Source organism: Paroedura picta, chromosome 5 (assembly GCF_049243985.1).
Source record: "Paroedura picta isolate Pp20150507F chromosome 5, Ppicta_v3.0, whole genome shotgun sequence".
Taxonomy (NCBI): Eukaryota; Metazoa; Chordata; class Lepidosauria; order Squamata; family Gekkonidae; genus Paroedura; species Paroedura picta.
The window spans coordinates 41,544,421-41,562,532 of NC_135373.1; the positions used below are offsets into that span (position 1 = coordinate 41,544,421).

At 44.9% G+C, this 18,112-nt stretch overlaps 1 protein-coding gene across 2 annotated transcripts in view; it reads right to left on the reverse strand.

Annotated features, from left to right (window-relative positions):
* The window catches only part of CSMD2 (CUB and Sushi multiple domains 2), a 644,506-nt gene that overhangs the window by 280,241 nt on the left and 346,153 nt on the right, over positions 1-18,112 (reverse strand). For both annotated transcript variants that reach the window (XM_077337490.1, XM_077337489.1), the window contains 3 exons: positions 14,775-14,852; positions 6,797-6,884; positions 2,945-3,069 (listed from right to left, as the gene is read on the reverse strand). In XM_077337490.1, the coding sequence (XP_077193605.1) occupies positions 2,945-3,069; positions 6,797-6,884; positions 14,775-14,852 (291 nt within the window). The remainder of the gene's footprint in view (positions 1-2,944; positions 3,070-6,796; positions 6,885-14,774; positions 14,853-18,112) is intronic.

Here is an 18,112-nt window from a genome sequence, read left to right on the forward strand (position 1 = left end):
CAAATAAATTTCAAAATCTCTAAACACAAGTGAGATGCACAGGTTCACAACTTGGCAACAAATCATACACCTCCCCAGGGTCTGACATCATTATGGATGCACAAGTCATACCGAAGAAGCTGAACGGGTCAGAAGCCGCTCCTAAAGGGATTCTTATCTCATCAGGAACAAACATTCCTGACTCATGACACCATGACCTTTAAGATATCACTTCTGCCCCTTCCCTAGAAAAAAACTAGAGATGTGCTCTATTGGTCACAAAAATATAACTTTATGCTGAACAAATGGTTCAGACAAGAAACCTCTGGGCAGTCTTGTCTTTCAGCACAAGAAGTGGGAGATCCAAACCTAGTGGACCCTCCCTCAATCAGAGAATCATTCAATGAACGGTGTACTTGTCACTTGGTTGGCCAACCTATGTCAAGGGTATACCACTGCAGACTGCAGATGGGGACTTGCGTGATGGAAAGCTCTTTCACGCTAAATGATTTCTACCATACAGAAAGCTGGTTTCACAGGGAGAAAACTCTCCTCCTAGATAGGCTATCTTTCTGTCCAGAGAGGATTCTTTACATAGAGCTGTCTCCATTGCAGCAATACTGTCCAGACACAGGTTTCCCACCTCAATGAGAACGTGAGAAATGCTGTTGGATTCTACTACTTAGTAGTAGGGAACAAAACTCAACTCCCCCCCCCCCGACAAACCCTACAAGATTGGCAGCCAAATACCCTCAATCTCCCAAGCAGATTGACCTAGGGGTGGGGTGCATAGACATAAATGCCCACTCTGAGGAGGGGCCATGTTGATCTTGGCCCTGGCCTCAACCCAGGACCTGGTGGAAGAGCTCCATTTTGCAGGCCCAGTGGAACTGTGATAACTCCGTCAGGGCCCTCAGCTTTCCCGGGAGCTCATTCCACCAGGTTGGGGCCAGGACTGGTCCTTCCTTAGGGTCAGGGACCTTCAACAGTACCCACAGAGTGAAGACTTGCAGAAGGACACAATTGCATATATATGATATTTTTTTAAGAGGAAGAAATAAAGGTATGTAAGTAAATCCTAGTTTTGCTTCTTCTTTTTTTCCTAATTAAAGAGAACTAATAAAGTTGATTAATAGCATTGTTACCACACTGGCACATCCTCCTTTATTTCAAATGAAAGGCCACTATAAATTTAATTTACGGAGTTGCACATTTATGCCAAATGTCCTCTTAAACTGATTTGATTCATTCCACCCCAGAGTCAAGGAATTAGCTGGATTCCAGCTGCCTGGCCGGCCGTATGCCTAATGAACTTCAAGAAAAGGAGATGGGAGCAGGACAGCAGGGGACTGGCAAGGATAGCTTTAAGACCCATGGCACAGAGCACAAGAAACAAAATGTATGGGAGCCACTTTGGTCCTCAAGGTAATCCATCAGTGCCACAGCAGCTAGAGAAGCAAGCTACCCAATAACACTCCTTTGCAGCAAACGTATTTTTTTGTTTGCTTTCCTGCAGAGTCACGGCTGTCCTGAAAGCCTAGAGGGCAATTTTCAAGCCCTGAGCTGCAGACGTCTCTGTTCCAGTGATAAACACTATGGAATTGACATCATGGCTATTTTTGTTATGGCCCCTCATCTTGCACCATCTTCCAGGGGGCCAATGAGAAGGATACTGCCATGACGACACATACCGCGTTAGTAGCCCTTTAAGATAAAGGCAGTCAGAGACGGAACAGCCTGGGGATCCCACCACATTCAATGGTCCTCAACATATTGGAAATAGTTCCTAGGGTTAGTGTACAGGCAAGTTTGCACACATCTGGCCTCACACCTTCGACTTTCAAAGGCATGGCTTACAGCAGGGGTAGTCAACCTGTGGTCCTCCAGATGTCCATGGACTACAATTCCCATGAGCCCCTATAGAGTAAGTAAGAAACGACTCAATAATACTTCTAAAAATGTACTGTTTTATTGTACAAGAGGACTTTATTTTTTACTTTCAGCTCATGGTTGCCACTGATGAAAATACTGAAAATGTGTTTGAATCACCGGTACACCTTTTGGCAATTCTTCACTTCTTTGTTTGAAATCAACAAAGCATATCTATTCTCGGTGAATATTTCCCAGGATTAAACATATATTTGTCCAGCACATTTCAAGCCCCACTATCAGTTTCTTTGCTCTGTGGCATGCAGTCTCCAGCTGGGGCCTGGGGGAGCCCCTGGTTTGTCACCTTTCCCCCACTTTAGGGGGAAAATCTCCCCCCCCCCAAAAAAAAACCCGCAATAAGCCTGAAAAAAAATGTGATATAGCATTGCTCTGACATCACCCAATGAGAAAACAGAAGACATAATGCCCAAAACCCAGCAAGGCAAACAACACTCTATGAGTTTTTGTTTTTGTTTTGCAAAAAGGTACTGGCATATAGGAATCCTTGCTCCCTGCTGTGTTGATGTCACTTTTGGGTGATGTCAGCATGTTTCTACCACTCCTCTTTCCTGAAAAGTGCTCCTCATCCCCTACCGGCAGCTGCAAGAGACCTGGCAACCTTCTGTGGCACGTGTCTCAGACCAAGGCAGATGTTTTGACTTTGACCCCTTTGATACACGTGAGAAGAGTTGCAAGAGGAATTGACATCACCCCTAGCTGTACCTCTTTAGGAGAGTGCCATTTTCAGGGGGAAAAGAAAGATGAGCTCAGCTGTATAAACAAAGAGGTGTGATTAAATGAAGTTCAGCTCCCTTGTAGGCTACAGGCGTCAGTGAATTAATGGCAACCAAGGTGCTCAGCAAGGAGGTTATTGGATGCTGTCCTGAAAAGGGACCCCTAAGGGGTGAGCCTGATACACAGCATCATAATTTCCTCCCCTTCCCCTTGCTTATAATGAACCCCCAAGAAGGTGGAAATTGAAACTAATTTCCTGCCCGATCTGGAGCTCTGGGAACCATGCCGCTCCTCGCCTCACCTCTGCACACCGGCCTCTGGTCGCTCCAGGCGGCTATCATGTCACTCAGCTTCTTACAGGTGATGCTTTTGGAGCCCTGCAAATCGTAGCCTTCGCTGCACGTGAACTGGACGCTGGATCCTAGCCTGCAAGACAGAACGGAGGTCCTTGCAATTGGGGGTCAAGCAATGAATCCATGACGGGGATTAATGTGTGGTGTTTGCAAAATGGCTGTGCGTCATTTATTTAGGCTTTGAGATGGAGATCTACAGAACAAACTCTCTGCATCACATTTCTCCGTCCTCCTTTGAGAACCTCCAAGTCTGAAAAGACCATTCAGATCTTACAATGTTTGCAAAAGTTACAGAGGCTTGGAGTTGGTGAGCCCACAGTGGCAGGGAGTTCCATGTTCAGGGGGGGGGGGGGAATGAGCCATTGAGAATGCCTCTTTTTTGTGCTCTGGTTTACTGAACCTAACCCAAAGGCAACAGCATAATTATGCAGGTGCAACTGAGGGCACACTCAGAGCCACATGAAGGAGGTAGTTTCAAAGGCCCAGTGGGTGTCAGCCACACAGGGATTCAAGGGTTAAAACTGAGCCCAGAAAAGAACAGGGAGTGAAGGCAGACATGGGAAAACATCAAGTGACATCCAGAGACAGCGCCAAGCAATAGGGGGGAAAAAAAGATAACTTAGAGTAAAGATGCAAGTTACTTAAATTGCACATTCATGCTTTATGATTCTACGTTACTGAAAAGCTGTTCTGTTTTTATTTGAGGACGGCTTTAATTATATGCTGCCTTGAAAGACAGTAGGCTGTTATGGGATACAGATTTATCACAAGAAGCAAAAACACATGTACACTTCAATGGACAGCTAACATGCTGATCAAATGCACCCTTGGGGGGGGGGGGGAATAAAAAAATCTAAGCTGTGAAAAGTTTAAGTTGTTTCAAGTTGTTAACCTGAAGCCACTACAAAAGTAATGGCATTGTGGTTATGTTTTGTGTTTCTAACTGGTAGTGGTTTAAGCAACAGAATTATCAGATCAACCACTGGACATTTCTAAAGAGAATTTTTACCCTGATTTTAACAGTGGGCCAAATCTGCTGCATCAACCAAGTCTCTCACAGTATAAGTTGTGGCTCAGAGGGGAAAGGTCAAGACTTGGGGGGGGGGGGTAGACCTGAATAGAAGACATCACCAGGTCTGGTGAGTTTCTAGGTGGGAGACCTTCTAGGCCTCTTAGGAACACCACCAAAATTTCAAAGAGGGAAAAAGGATATGAATGATAGAAGTAAATACAACATTTCCAGTCTAGGGGCTGGGATAATGACTGTCACCATCTTTAGTTCAGATGTATGACTTGGTATGAGACCATTTCACACGTTCTATATGTCACAAGGTTTAGGTTGTTTAGGAAGTGAAAGTATCATCAAGGGGCATATTTTCTGCCTCTGTTGCCTACTGGATTTCCCCTTGCCCCAGCTTCCAATTTCAGATCCTCGGGAGTGAAAATCAGGAGGGACATGAGTGAGCAAAGCAGATATAATATTGAATATTGATCTGCCCCTTTGACAGACTTGACACAAACACCATCTGTTTCCTGTCAGCAAAAGGGAAGGTGTGCCCATGAAAGGATGGCTAGAAGCTCTCATGAATCAGAAGCAGCATAGCTGGGCTGGTTCACACTTGCGTGTGTTTCTCAGGATACAAGGATGACTCACTGCCCTATATGGGAACTGACTTCACAGGGGCAGGGGAGCAATCTGTTGAGGTGACCCAAAGGTATTGTTTGTTCAGTTCACACATATGAAGCTCCACTGGATGGAACATTAATGGAGGAGAATATATGTGAAGCAACCTGGTGAGTCTGCACCTGAATGGACCAGGGGAATAAGTTCTATAGTAATTACCCAGCTGATAAAGGAAAGCAGAGGGGAGACCCAAGGGAAATTCCTCATTTGAATGTGGAGATTATTCACCTTAGCAGAAGTTCTAGAGAGTGTCCCCTGCTTGAGGAGCAGAACATCAGGACCAAAAAGTTGTAGGAGAGAGCTGGGCATATTTGAGGGTATTATTGCATTTTGAGGGAGCCTAGTTTCCAGTTCATGTGGGGCAACAGCAAGCCAAATGGTGGTGGATGATGCCTGATGTAGCTGGAGGAAAGGCCCAGAACATATTCCAGAATCCTCACTGACCCAAAAAGGGGACTTTTTGCAGGAATACAAATCAATGTAGAAGGAGATCCCAGGGAGGAGACGTTTGACAAAGGTGTTGGCTTAAGGCAGCCTTTTTCAACTTTTTTACTGTGGGGGAGCCCCTGATATAACTTTTCAAGCACCCCTGGAAGTGATGTCAGCTGGCCATGCCCCCTGAAAGTGACATCACCACCCACACCCTTCACCCGCCTTTTGCTCCCCCTCACCTTTACTACTGCCACAGCAGTTCCACCTCATGTTGGCTTGAAAGCATGTCAGGAGCTGAGAAGACAGCTCAGGCCTCCTATACCATGACACAACTGACTCTGTACCCTTTTGGTTTTTACTCCCACAACATAACCACCAAGCCCTTTGGGTGGAGGCACCTTGGGGCCAAGTCCATTAAGGCAGGAGGGGAAAGGCCATGGACCCCCTCCGGAGGTCTCAGGGACCCCTTAGGTGTCCACGGACCGCTGGTTGGGATCCCTGGCTTAAGAAAAGGGAGGATAGATGTGTACACGGTGTTCTCTGAAGGTATCCCTATGCACTTAAGACTGCAGTATGGGTGAATGGTGGGTCAGCATTGGGTGAAATGCCCCATATATGGACACTGGAAGCAGTAGGGCCACATCTTCACCTTCAGATGCTGATGCTGTCATGGAAGGAAAGCAAAGTGACAAGCTGGTGCAAATTCCAACACTGCAAACATTCCACAAAAAATTCCAAGGTGCAAGATGAATCACGTGAGATGGTCACACATCCAGCCTTCAGCCAACCTACCAGTTCATGCTACTGAAGACGAAGTGTACGTCGTGATCTTAAGTACACTGAACTTGGAGTCACTTCACTTTAGATCAACAGAGCATACTCTCCAAAGCAAGTGAGACAACCACGTGGCAGCAATCTGCAGACTTAACAGCAATGTGGCATCTCCGCCAGAAATGAAGCTGCCCCTATTTTGGCAGCTTCATTATCTCACGAGGCTGAAATTCACACCGACTTCAGGAAGGGAATGTAGCTCTGTGGCAGAGCATTTGCTTTGGATACAGCAGATCCCCGGATCAACCCCTAGCATTTCCAGTCAAAAGGAACACACTGGACAAAAGTTAGACCTGCCCTTCCTGGAGGGCTTGGGGATCAGTCAGAGTTAAGTAGGACTAACCTAGAGTGGCCCTTAGTTTGGAATGAGAGTCATCAGGAGCGTTGGGGGGGGGGGTTAAAAAAAAGAAAAGAAACATGATGTCAAATGGGTACCAGGGATATGGGAGCTCTCCTTCAAAAAATGTGAGTCACAGAAAGATGGAATGTAAACCAAATTTATTGAGAACCTGTGAGATGCAGAGGTCAGCAAACAGCACTAGAAAAGGGGAGGAGACCTGAGTTCATATATTGACAGTGCCATGCAATTTACATCGTGGCCCTGGTCTAGTTAACGCTCCCTGAGCATATATAAACTCATAGGGTTATGGTGAGGATAAAATGAAAGTGGGGCATATGGCACCTGGACTCCTAGGAAGAAGAGTGGATTTTTCTTTAAAGCAAACAGATACATTTAATTTGACCCCTGAAGACTGAACAGAAACAGAGGGAGGGGAAAAAAGGAAGTGTAGGAAAGGAAAATCACACACACTGGGAATGGTGGGTGGGTGGGTGAATAAAAATGACTTCTTACCGGAAATCGTTGCCTATTCTTTTGCCTCTGTCTGGAACCCCAGGGTCCGGACACATGTTATGCCCCTGGGACACACCAACCTGTGTTACTACAAGGCAAAAACAAAATAGCACATACAGAGATAGAATACAACACATAATCACTTAAAAATATATATCAACTGTCTTGGTGTTGGAAAATGTAGAGAGAAAATGGGTAAATTACAAGCTAGAAATGCACCTGGCTTGTGTGTGTATATATATTTTTAATGCCTTCTTAAGGAGTCCGGTCAAAGGAAAGCGTTTCAGCCCAATTTAGCAAGCCCCACAATCCTTGCCAACAACACAATCCTCACCCCCTCACCCTCACTTTGAGCCACAATGGAAGCAGACGGTTAAGTGCCTTGTGTTTCACAAAAAAATTGCCCAAATTAAAGGGCACGTTTTGAAAGCTGGCTATTTTCAAAGGACGCCTGTAGAGCGATTCTAAGCGTTTATAAAACTCAACCATCACCTGGCGGATGTTAATGAAAGACACGACTAAATTTTTTTTTAAGCTGTATAATGAGATACTGAACGTGCATAGGGAGATGGAGACAATCGGAGAGAGGGCGGCTTGGCAGTTTCAGAGGTGCAAATTTAGACTGTATCGCAAAGTCACCACTCCCGAGACTGAACCCAACAGCCCTCCCTCAGCTTGGCCACCCAGAATTATGAAACACGTGTTAAAAACGGCATGGCTCCAACTGGAATGGAATGAGATCTGGAAGAAATTGGTTGGTCTTCAGTATGGCGGAAGAAATTAAAAAAAACTAATAAAACCCAACCTCCCAAAACAGAACCATCCCAACCGTTTCAATATCATGAAAACACGATAGCAGACAAGAAGATTCTCCCTCCAACACACACCACTTTTTTTTTTTTTTACCATGGATATTGTTGAAAATGTCACATCGATTTTGTCATGTTGAATCAGGTGGGGTAAGGGATGGGGAGGGAAATGTAAAAAAGTCTTAGCAATGAATGCAAAAGCAAAAGAGCATGGAATACAGTGAGTGCGCTTCATCCCCATTGGGTCTCATCTTCCTACATGAACAGAGGTTACCTGCACAGAGTCAACTTCGTTTTAGTATCTACAGCCACATTAGAACAGGAACTTGGAGAGCTCTTGAGATTCTGATGGTGCTGTGATGAAATGCGAGGTTCGCCTGTCGACGGGTGCATCAGAGCTGTTTCACACAACATGCGAGGTCATGCTCAGATTGCCCATTGAGCATGCACTTTCCATGAGGAATTATAGGGAATCCTAATGACTCCTTGACAAGATACTTTAGGTGTGTCCGCAAATGCTTGTGTTGGTCAAAGTCATGCCAGTCTGAAGCGTAAAATATTTTAGGCGTAAGCCCAAGGAATGCAATGTGTGAAGCACCTCTCATACACTTGGCTTTGGTCGGGGCACATGTTTGAGCGGTATTACATCATTCCTCCTTTTTAAACAAGTAAGATGCACAACCTTTATGGAGAAATGTGCTTTACAAAAGATCTCGACAACTCAGTGCCATCTTTCAGACATTATGTAGCATATGGACGATGAAACACCTATTAGAATCTATTTTTCCTCCTCTTCCAGCCCAAGCTATCCACACGCATAATCTAGTTTTGCCTTGCAGGCTGAGATCCATCTCCAGCCAGAAATGCGCAAAAGGCTACCCATGCGACCAACCTAGTAGAACAACTCATGCAGCACGGCTTTCTGGGAAAACAGTATCAGCTCTCCCTGCAAGCAAATTGTATGGATGGGAAAACCCACAATCTATTTCCACGTATATGTGCCGCAGGAAATGCACCGGGGTTTGATGCATAGCCAACATAGCCTCCGCATCCTCATGCACTACCTCTGACGTGGTGGTAGTTGCATCCCACCCACTGAAAATTAACAGCATGGTCACATACAACTGTGACAATGTGCAAAGGCGCCCTACAACCAATTCAAAAGATCAGGAATTCCTCCAGCACTTCATAACAGCTCCTTCTAAATGGTCCATGCTTGGGGACTTGACTGGCATTCTGTAAACCGAGGTCATTGTTTGGAAGTGCCCTCCTCATATTTTTTTCTCCCCCCGCCCTTTAAAAAAAATTGCCAAAGCACAGTTCTGTTTAAAACCAGGAGAAGAAGCGCAAGAACAAGAAGAAGAACAAGAAGAAGAACAAGAAGAACAAGAACAAGAAGAGTTGGTTCTTATATGCCGCTTATCTCGACCGAAGGAGGGTCAAAGCGGCTTACAGTCGCCTTCCCATTCCTCTCCCCAAAACAGATAGCTTTGAGGGAGGTGAGGCTGAGAGAGCCCTGATATTACTGCTAGGCTAGAACAGCTTTATCAGTGCTGTGGCGAGCCCAAGGTCGTCCCGCTGGCTGCCTGTGGGGGAGTGCAGAATCAAACCCGGCATGCCAGATTAGAAGTCCACACTCCTAACCACTGCACCAAACTGGCTCTCTAATTGTAGTTGCACTGTGTGCTGTGATAACTTGAGCTACCAACAAGGAAGGCTGTATTCAACTGAAGTCTGCTTTCAGTGACATATACCAAAGCAATGAGTTGCTTTATTGTCGAGCAGGCTTTCCAGTCAACACACCCAAGAAGCTGAATCATAAAGTTACTTTTGACCCACTATTGCTCATCATTTTTTAGCAATCAAGTGGCTTTAGTCATGAAGCACTTGAAAAACTCAAAGGGACAAGACAGATAATTTTCAGGAGGAATTCATACCAGAAGCCTGAATAATTATTTGATACGCTATTTGAAAGTTGCCTGTATGTTTTTTTTTAAACCATAGATGAAAGACCAATGGTGTTATGTTCTATTAGAATAGTCAGAATAGTCTATACAACCAGCCTGGATGAACTTAGTGGGTTGGATCCCGTGACTTCCTTCCATCAAACTGGGTTCAATGACATTTTTCTATGTCTTTCTTCAGCAGAGGAAAGTTAGCTGCCAGTGTGTAATTACTTTTTCTGATGGTAGAAATATTTCCTATGATGGATAAATGTCTTTCTTTATTGAAGGCAGCTTTTTTTTTCCCAGTGGAGGAATTCATAGAAACTTTTTTATTGTTGAGAAACCCCTGAAATGTTCTTTAGGCTTCAAGAATCCCCAGATGTGGTTTGATCGTGCAGAATATTGTTGGGAAGCATAGCTGTGTACACACCCATCCAGGACCCCTCCCCTCCAGGCCCATAACTCCCATCCTTTTGGGAATCCCTTCCAGGGCTGTCCAGACATCCCATGGTTTCATGAAACCCTCATTGAGAAAGCTACATCTAACCAAATGTTGATGGCAACCTTACTCATGATGAACATTTGCTCAAAGGTTCTCATGGACAATTAAAGTGTTGGACCAGCATTCTAAAGGGCAACTCTCTGATGAAGATAACCTTATCATATCCCAAACCTTATCATATCCCATGGAAAGGAAAGCTCAGACTTTTCAAGTGAAGGATCAGCATTAGTCTACTTGTTGCCCAAGGCTGTTTCTCTCTCCATGGAACTTTTGCTGCCTAAGTTGAATCAATGGCTCTGCCTTATCTGTTTCTGAGCATGCCCTGTCCCTTGAAATCCTGTGAAACTTCCGTGGGTTCTGGCAGTCATCCTTCCTTAGCTGGAGGAATAAACAAGCATTTTCACTTTGGAGTCTCTCGGGTCATCTAACTTTCATTTGGAGCTCTCCAAGTCCTGTAAATGCCGAGCATGACACAACTACTCCCAAATCATAAGTGCTTTTTAGCTTCCATTTTTGAACGGCTTCTGCTAGGGCCTTCCAGATTTCAAAGCACGGCTGGGCCTAGAGATGTTTGGTAGGGCTTTCATATATCTGCCACCCACCCCACTCTTACCCACTTCAAAAATAATTTGCCATACAGAAAGGGAAGGCACTGTCAGAGAAATGGAAGACTAAAGTTCCCTTGAGCACATGAAGCCAGTTGCGTGGGTCTCCGGATGCTGCTTAATACAAATTATCAGTGCTAAAGCTGAAATAAATGAGTGGGGGAGGGAAGGGGTTAAGCAAAATTCTCCTAGATCCTCCCCACTCCCCTTCATGTTCTCCCGCTATTTTAAAGCATTTATGGATGTTGATGGTTTTACAGAGTTTTAGGGAAAAGGTGGGGAAAAGCGTATTAAAACAATGGATTTAGGAAAATGCATCAAAGCTTTGGATTTGGCCAATTTTTGTTGCAATTATTGTAAAATCCATCAACACACAACTGTCGTATTTCAGAAAACTGAATTTGAAAAAAAGCAGTACTGGAGAAGGGGAATTGGAATGTCTAATCTATATGCTGAAATTTTGTCACATTCCAAAATGCACACAAAATTCCATCTAGTCTTGATGCGGGCAAGACAAACACAGCCACTTCTCAGTTTCTGCCGATCGAAAGTAATATGCCCTGTCTGACCTTGCTCTGCATATCCAGCTGAGGAAGAAAAGTTCCAGCCAATTTCCATTTAGGGCAGGGTAGCACAGGACACCCCATATTACCCATGAAACAAAGAGCGAAAACACCAGCAACACATAATCTATGGTACAGATCAAATCTGAAATAGAGTTGGCTAGCATGCAAGTTGAGAATCAGTGCTAAGGCTGGGTTTCTCCCATTTTTCAATGACAAATTTCTGGATTCCATTACTTCCTTTCCTTGGCCGGACGAGACCCAGAAGGGCCAGCCTGCAAAGGTCTTGAAGGAGGGGGAACCAGCTGCAGAAGAAGAACTGCTTATTTATACCTGGCTTTCCACTACCCGAAGGAGACCCAAAGCAACTTACAAACAACTTTTCCTTCCTCTCCCACAACAGACACCCTGTGAGGTAGGTGGGCATGAGAGAGCTATAAGAGAACTGTGCTGTGAGAGGAGCCCTAAGAGAACTGCAACTAGACCAGAGTCACCCAGCTGGTTGCACATGGAGGAGCTGGGAGTCAAACCTGGATCTCCAGATTAGAGTCCGCCAGCATTAAACACCATATCACGCGGCTGCAAAGACAACAGAACCCTGTGAAGTCAGAGATGTAATGTCTGACACCCTTTCCTCTTGGATCCTGCCTGCAGCAGGAAAAGTGTTACAGAATAAATCATGCTTAGCTGCAAGGCGTGGTCATGCTGAACAGACTCGTACACAAGCCCTGGCAGAATTATTCTCCCTAGTACCCAACTTTTCTGATATTTGTTATCAGTGACTAAGATGGGACCCTCCACTGCCCCTTTTCCCACTAATACAGCCTCAGGTATGTGCTGTATTGGAGTAAGAATCTCATGCAGCAAGTTAAAACATGGCAAAAATCACAACAGTGGTGAGCCCAGTGAAAACAGTTTTGTACAGCATTGCTGTACATCAAATTAGACACAAGAAACAAAGAAGGAAGATTATCTCAAAAGCCCTCTGGGAGGGGAGGAATCCAGGGATGTACAATAGATACAGAAAACATGGCATTTCCCCACTGTTTGTATGCAGCACCAAGAAGGATGCTGGAGACTAGCTGTCCCCCTAGATAACTGTTTAGATACACAGGGAATTAGATTTCTAGTCTATAAATAACAACCCCCCCCACACACACACACACACACAAATGCATGAGAGGAGCATGCAGTACTTCATATCTCATTCCTGTCACCTACAAATATTTAGAAAGACCGCCTTGACACCTTGAGACTTCTGGTTTGACCAGGACAAGACCCATGAAGCCATTGGAGATGCACATACACACCCGAATCAGACTTGACAACCACACGTGTAGGAAAGGTCTGCACAAATTTGCAGTCTTACAAACCTGTTAATAATTACACCGCTTTGGATTGCTACTGATATGGGGGGAGACAATACAATATATCCCTCATGCGAAAATTTGTCCCTTTCTGAAATGGAAATCCTGGCGTTATTTGAGATGATCTCACACTGAAGAAATAGGCTTTCCAACACAGACAGAAAGTACTATCCCAGTAGCAGCTTAGCTCAGCCCAGTCACCTTCCTTCCCACTCATGTTCAACCTCTTGAGAGAACTCCACTTTCCATCTGCATGGGGTGAGCAGCACATGACTAATCACTTTGGAAGAGATGGGGCAATGCACCGGCAGGATCTCCAACCATGGCAGTTTGCTTCAGGCCTAGAAAATTAACTTGGCCCCCTTGGAAAGCATCCTTCACTTTGAGAATCTGTCTTGCACTCTTTAAATATGTTTGGGGCAATTCTCAGAGCTGAACATTCACATTCTGCGCTTGATCTTCCACCCTGTCTAATGCCAGAATTAAACAAAAAAGACAAAGCTGCATTCCCCAGGTGAGAAGCCACGCTCTTCTTTTGCTACCGCATCTCTTTTTCAGCCAGGAATGCCTGGAACAATAAGTCCTGATTGGCCTATGTTGTTCAAGGCTTACTGAACCATACAAATGGCATAAGTCACCTGCCTTCCCTTCCCCACAAAGGCATCCAACGTTTCCAGGTCTGTGGCATGCAAATCACCTGTGCAGGAAGTGTGTCGTGATACGATGTCACTACAGCATGTTCAACAAAAGTGATCACCAACTTGGCACCATAGTGCCCGTGAATGTATTTCTTGTTGACCACTTCCTTTTTCGCTGGACAAAGGAGCAAATCCTTGCTCTCCTCTATTTAAAGGAATATGAGGTACTTCAGAAGAACCCAGGAGGCATATCCTTTCTGCAGGGTGGACCCATTTCAAAACAGCCACCTGTGTCATAAGAGGCTTAGAATGTCCTAACAACCTGTGTCAGGTCCTTGTCGTCCCCATCTCTCCCCTCGGTAGACACTAACTGTTCTCAAAATCCCAAATGTACCCACAGAGTCAGTCGAGAAGTTTGAAGGCCTCTGCCGCCCTTTCAAACACCACTCATTCTGGTTTTGGCCTCTAGTCTACAGCAGGGGTAGTCAACCTGTGGTCCTCCAGATGTCCATGGACTACAATTCCCATGAGCCCCTGCCAGCGTTTGCTGGCAGGGGCTCATGGGAATTGTAGTCCATGGACATCTGGAGGACCACAGGTTGACTACCCCTGGTCTACAGGACAGAAAAGCAGGCAGATGCTCAAGAATGGAACCGAAGGCAAGAGTGTAGACCTGACTCCTTGTTGAATGCTTTGTCCTCTGAGCCCTTTTTTCCTGGCCGCACCACCTCTTGCTGCTGCGTTTACACCTTTAATGCAAAAGTCTCGCTCGATTCCTGCTCCAACACTCCTTGCGTAACTCTACGGCGGAACAGCTTACCAACTGCAGCGAAGGAACACCCCAGGTATGAATTCGACCTAGCCTAGATTTGTCTCTAACAAAGGTTAGCAAGGGGGGGGGAAAAACAAAACAAAAACAAAACATAAAGGAACAAGTACAAATATGATGAAAAGCTATAACTGTCTCCCCCGCTGCCTTTTCATTTTAGCCAATAGTTCTTTCCTTAGGAAGATTTCCAGCAGATAGGCACAGTAAAATTCAATAATCGGGGAAAGGAGAAAGTAGAGATCTTATTTCAGATTATTACTGGAGTTACTGCGGCTTCTTTGTTGCCAGCTCTTCCGTGGCTGGTCCGTGTCCTCTTATGTCGGTGCTAGACAGATACATTTAGCTATCGGAAATGTGTTTGCATCTCGATGACTCCGCAAACGGTGAGAAAAAAAAAAAAAAAAGCACGGCAACTGCATCGCCCAAAGCCCTGTGTTTTTGGCAACAACAAAGAATCACTAACACTGAATTTATCACACAACCCTCCCTTTGCCTCTCTCCCTCCCCCACCCCACCCCACCTCCCGGCAGCCTTTACAAAGTTAGTATGTGTTTGCATACAGAGCACTGGAAGGAGGAAGTGAGGTAGAAATGCAGGGGAGGAGGAGGGGAAAACAGGCGTCGGAACTCTGAAAAGCATTCCGCAGACTGATCTAACTTCGTAATGGAATGCTCAAGGTGCTAGGTCTCGTTGAGGGTGCAGCTGTCGGTGAAACTTACACACAGATGTCTTCTGGTTGGTGTCTTTGCTGGGCATCAATTTCACGCCCCGGGATTTCATCTCCATCTGCTTTTTGACTGGAAAGGAAAGTCAAGAGAACAGGTTAGCAAGGAGGAGGTGTCCCAAAGAAATCTATGTGATGTAAATTGTTAAATCTACGGAAACAGGCCGTACCCAGGGAATCCGGTTCATGAACCGGCACCTGCATTGGCATAATTCTGCTCCAGCCACACACTTCCAGTTTTTGAGTCCTGATGCCCCCCCCCCCACACACACACACCTGAGACAAATGTATGGCACAGCAGCTTTGGCTTGCACACATCTTCCCCCCGCATGTTCCATTGCATCCAAATAGTTTATCCAGCAGAGAACACCAGTTTGTTCCCAAACCAGAACTGGAACCTGTGAATTGAACTGAACCATGCAACTGGTTTGCCAAGGACCAAGAGTTCAGGGAGGGAGTTGGAAATTTGAGAGAGGAGGAAGACTAAGGAGATAGAGGTGCAATTACAAAAGCCAGACTACAGCTTGACAGCGTGAACTGAACCATGCTATAGCAATGGACTTGAATTCTAAACAAACAAATAAACAAACCCACCCACCCATTCATTAATTCATTAATTCATTCACTGTGGTACCACTGAGGGGCCTTTGTGGTATCACATGGTACTGTGGTACCATGGTTGGGAAACCCTGGTATAAGATATAGGATTGCTTGCCCCCTATTCTGCCTCTTGCCTGGTTCGTGTGTGTGTGTGTGTGTGTGTGTGGCAGGGGCAGTGACATCAATTCTCCAATCAAGCTAACTAGATGGAATCAGGTCGGAAGGCCAGTAGAAATCAGATGTAACCCCTAAGGCTTCAACCATAATCTCTTAATTCATAGCAGGCTCAAAACCAAAGACAGACAAACCACCAAATGTCCACAAAAGTACAGTCTGGACTGGGTGGATGTGTGTGTGGACCCTACGTAGCTCATGGGTTTTGTAACGCATTCCCTAGAACTCCTTTGTGGTCTGCTGTCCCAAGTTTTTGAGGGCCAAAGCAGACACTGGATCTGACCCAGGAGTTGGGATGTGCGGGGAAGGTATACTTTCCTTGCCCTTTTTTTTTTTACTAGCGAAGTAAAAGGGAAATTTGGGGAGAGCAAATTTTAAATAAAGTACAGAAAAGGACTCTCAAGCGTCTTTTTTTCAATTGTAGTTTATGATGCAGGGGTTTTTTTCTCCCTTTCAGTTAGAAACTAGATCTTTGTTGTTCACACCTCTGCTGCATAAAGTTCAGCCTGACTCTCACTTTTTTTCTTTTTGCTATTTTGTGGATATCAAGCACTGATTGTACAACACAAGCCCCCATTTCTTTCTCAGAGTGACTAAATAAATAGCCTCCAAGAAACAAGGGGATGCCTTCTTGGAAGCTTATCTTTTAAACTACTCAACATGTCTACCAAAATGGGTTTCGCCAAACTGACAGGGTTAGGAGCCCCTGATATTTCCCTAATCAGGGGGGAAATTACAACATTAATCTTTGCTTGTCTCTCTTTTCCCAAAAAGGCGTGATTCATTCAGGTGTGTTTTCATGGCAAAGTGGCAATTGTGACTCCGGTTCTTTTTCTTCTGTAAGCCGAACAACAGCTAAGCTACAACTAATGGGTCAAACGTGGGTCATTATGACTAAACTGGTATAGGGATTAAAGGTGAGTCATAAACATACTCTCCATGTGCTACATTTATAATCCATGACCTCACCTGACATCTCTCTGTCCTCCTATCATAGCCTAGGGTTAACCTACCAAGCTCTGGAATACTCCAAGGAAATCAGAGAGACATGGGCAGGAGGCTACCACAAGCTCTACCTTGCTTCTGTCCGGAAAAGTCTGTCTTTGAAGTCCTCTTCCATCTTCTCTTATTATCTCTGAATAAATTCCTTGCAGCAGGGCTGGACGACAGCATTTCAAACCCCTAAGCACCAGAGCCAACTCCAGGTGGTGGGATAATGCCCCATGATAACAAAGCATCTTAAATTTCACCAGCCCTGCATTTAAGTGTCTCTGGCTTGTACATTAAATCAAACCTGAATTCTCTTTAGAAGTTACAAGGACTAAACTGAGGCTATTATACTTTGAAGAAGAAGAAGTTTTTTTTTAAATTATTCTCTGCTTTCCACTGCCCAAAGGAATCTTAAAGTGGCTGACAATCACCTTCCCTTCCCCAGGCACCCTTTGATGTAAGTGAGGCTGAGAGAACTCTGACAGAACTTCTCTGAGAAAACAGCACCATCAGGGCTGTGACTAGCCCAAGGTCACCCAGCTGGCTGCATCTGAAGGAGCTGGGAATAAAACCCGGCTCACCAGATTAGAAGCCATTACTCTTAATCTCTACACCACTCTGGTCACATCGTGAGAAGACAAGAGTCACTGGAAGATAATGCTAGGAAAAGTTGAAGTCAATAGGAAAAGAAATATCAAGCATGAGATGGATTAACTCAATAAAGCTCATCATCAGCTTCCATGACAAAGCAAGGCTGGCAATGATAGGATATGTTGGGATCATAATGGTTGCCAGCCTACAGGTGGGGCCTGGAGAGCCCTCCTAATTATAACTGAGTTCCAGGAAATAGAGATCAGTTCCCAGAGAGGCGGGGAAATGGTTGCTTTGGAGGGTTGACTCTTTGCCATTATAGCCCCTCTCCCTTTTGAAAACCTGTACTCTTTTAGCTCCACCCCTGAATCTCCAGGAAATTCCCAGCCTGGAGTTAGCAACCCAAGAGGTCTTTAATTCATAACATTCCTGTAAGTTGGAACCGACTTTATGGCATATAACACGTACACTGAGGCATGGAAGCCAACAAGCAAGCCAGAGGCAAATTTGTATCACATCATTTCAAAACAAATCAAAACTTCATCTTAAATAGTGAAAATAAAGCTATTTGTATTAGGGAATCATTTGGATAGCTGCTTGAATTGGCTGTACCATGAAACACATTTCCAGGTGTTTCATGCTACCAGTGAGCAAGGATGAAATATTCAGAGACTGAATCCCTCACTCAAAGGAAACTGTCTCACAAATTTCAAGTAGGACGGAAGCATTTCAAGAGACCTCAGCCTTCCAACTCACTTAGCTACAAGTGTGTGATCATACATTGGGGGAGGGGGGTATGTGTGCTAATTTCAAGCTTCATTCTAGCCTGTCGTAGAACCTGTATAAGGCCTTTGCACCATCTGAACAGGTGCCATCCCAGAAAACAAAATAACTAATTCAACCACAGTCCTTGTAAAGCCAAAATCACTATGATTGGGGGAGAGTGGAAATGTTCTGCAAATGAATGCTTGATCCTGT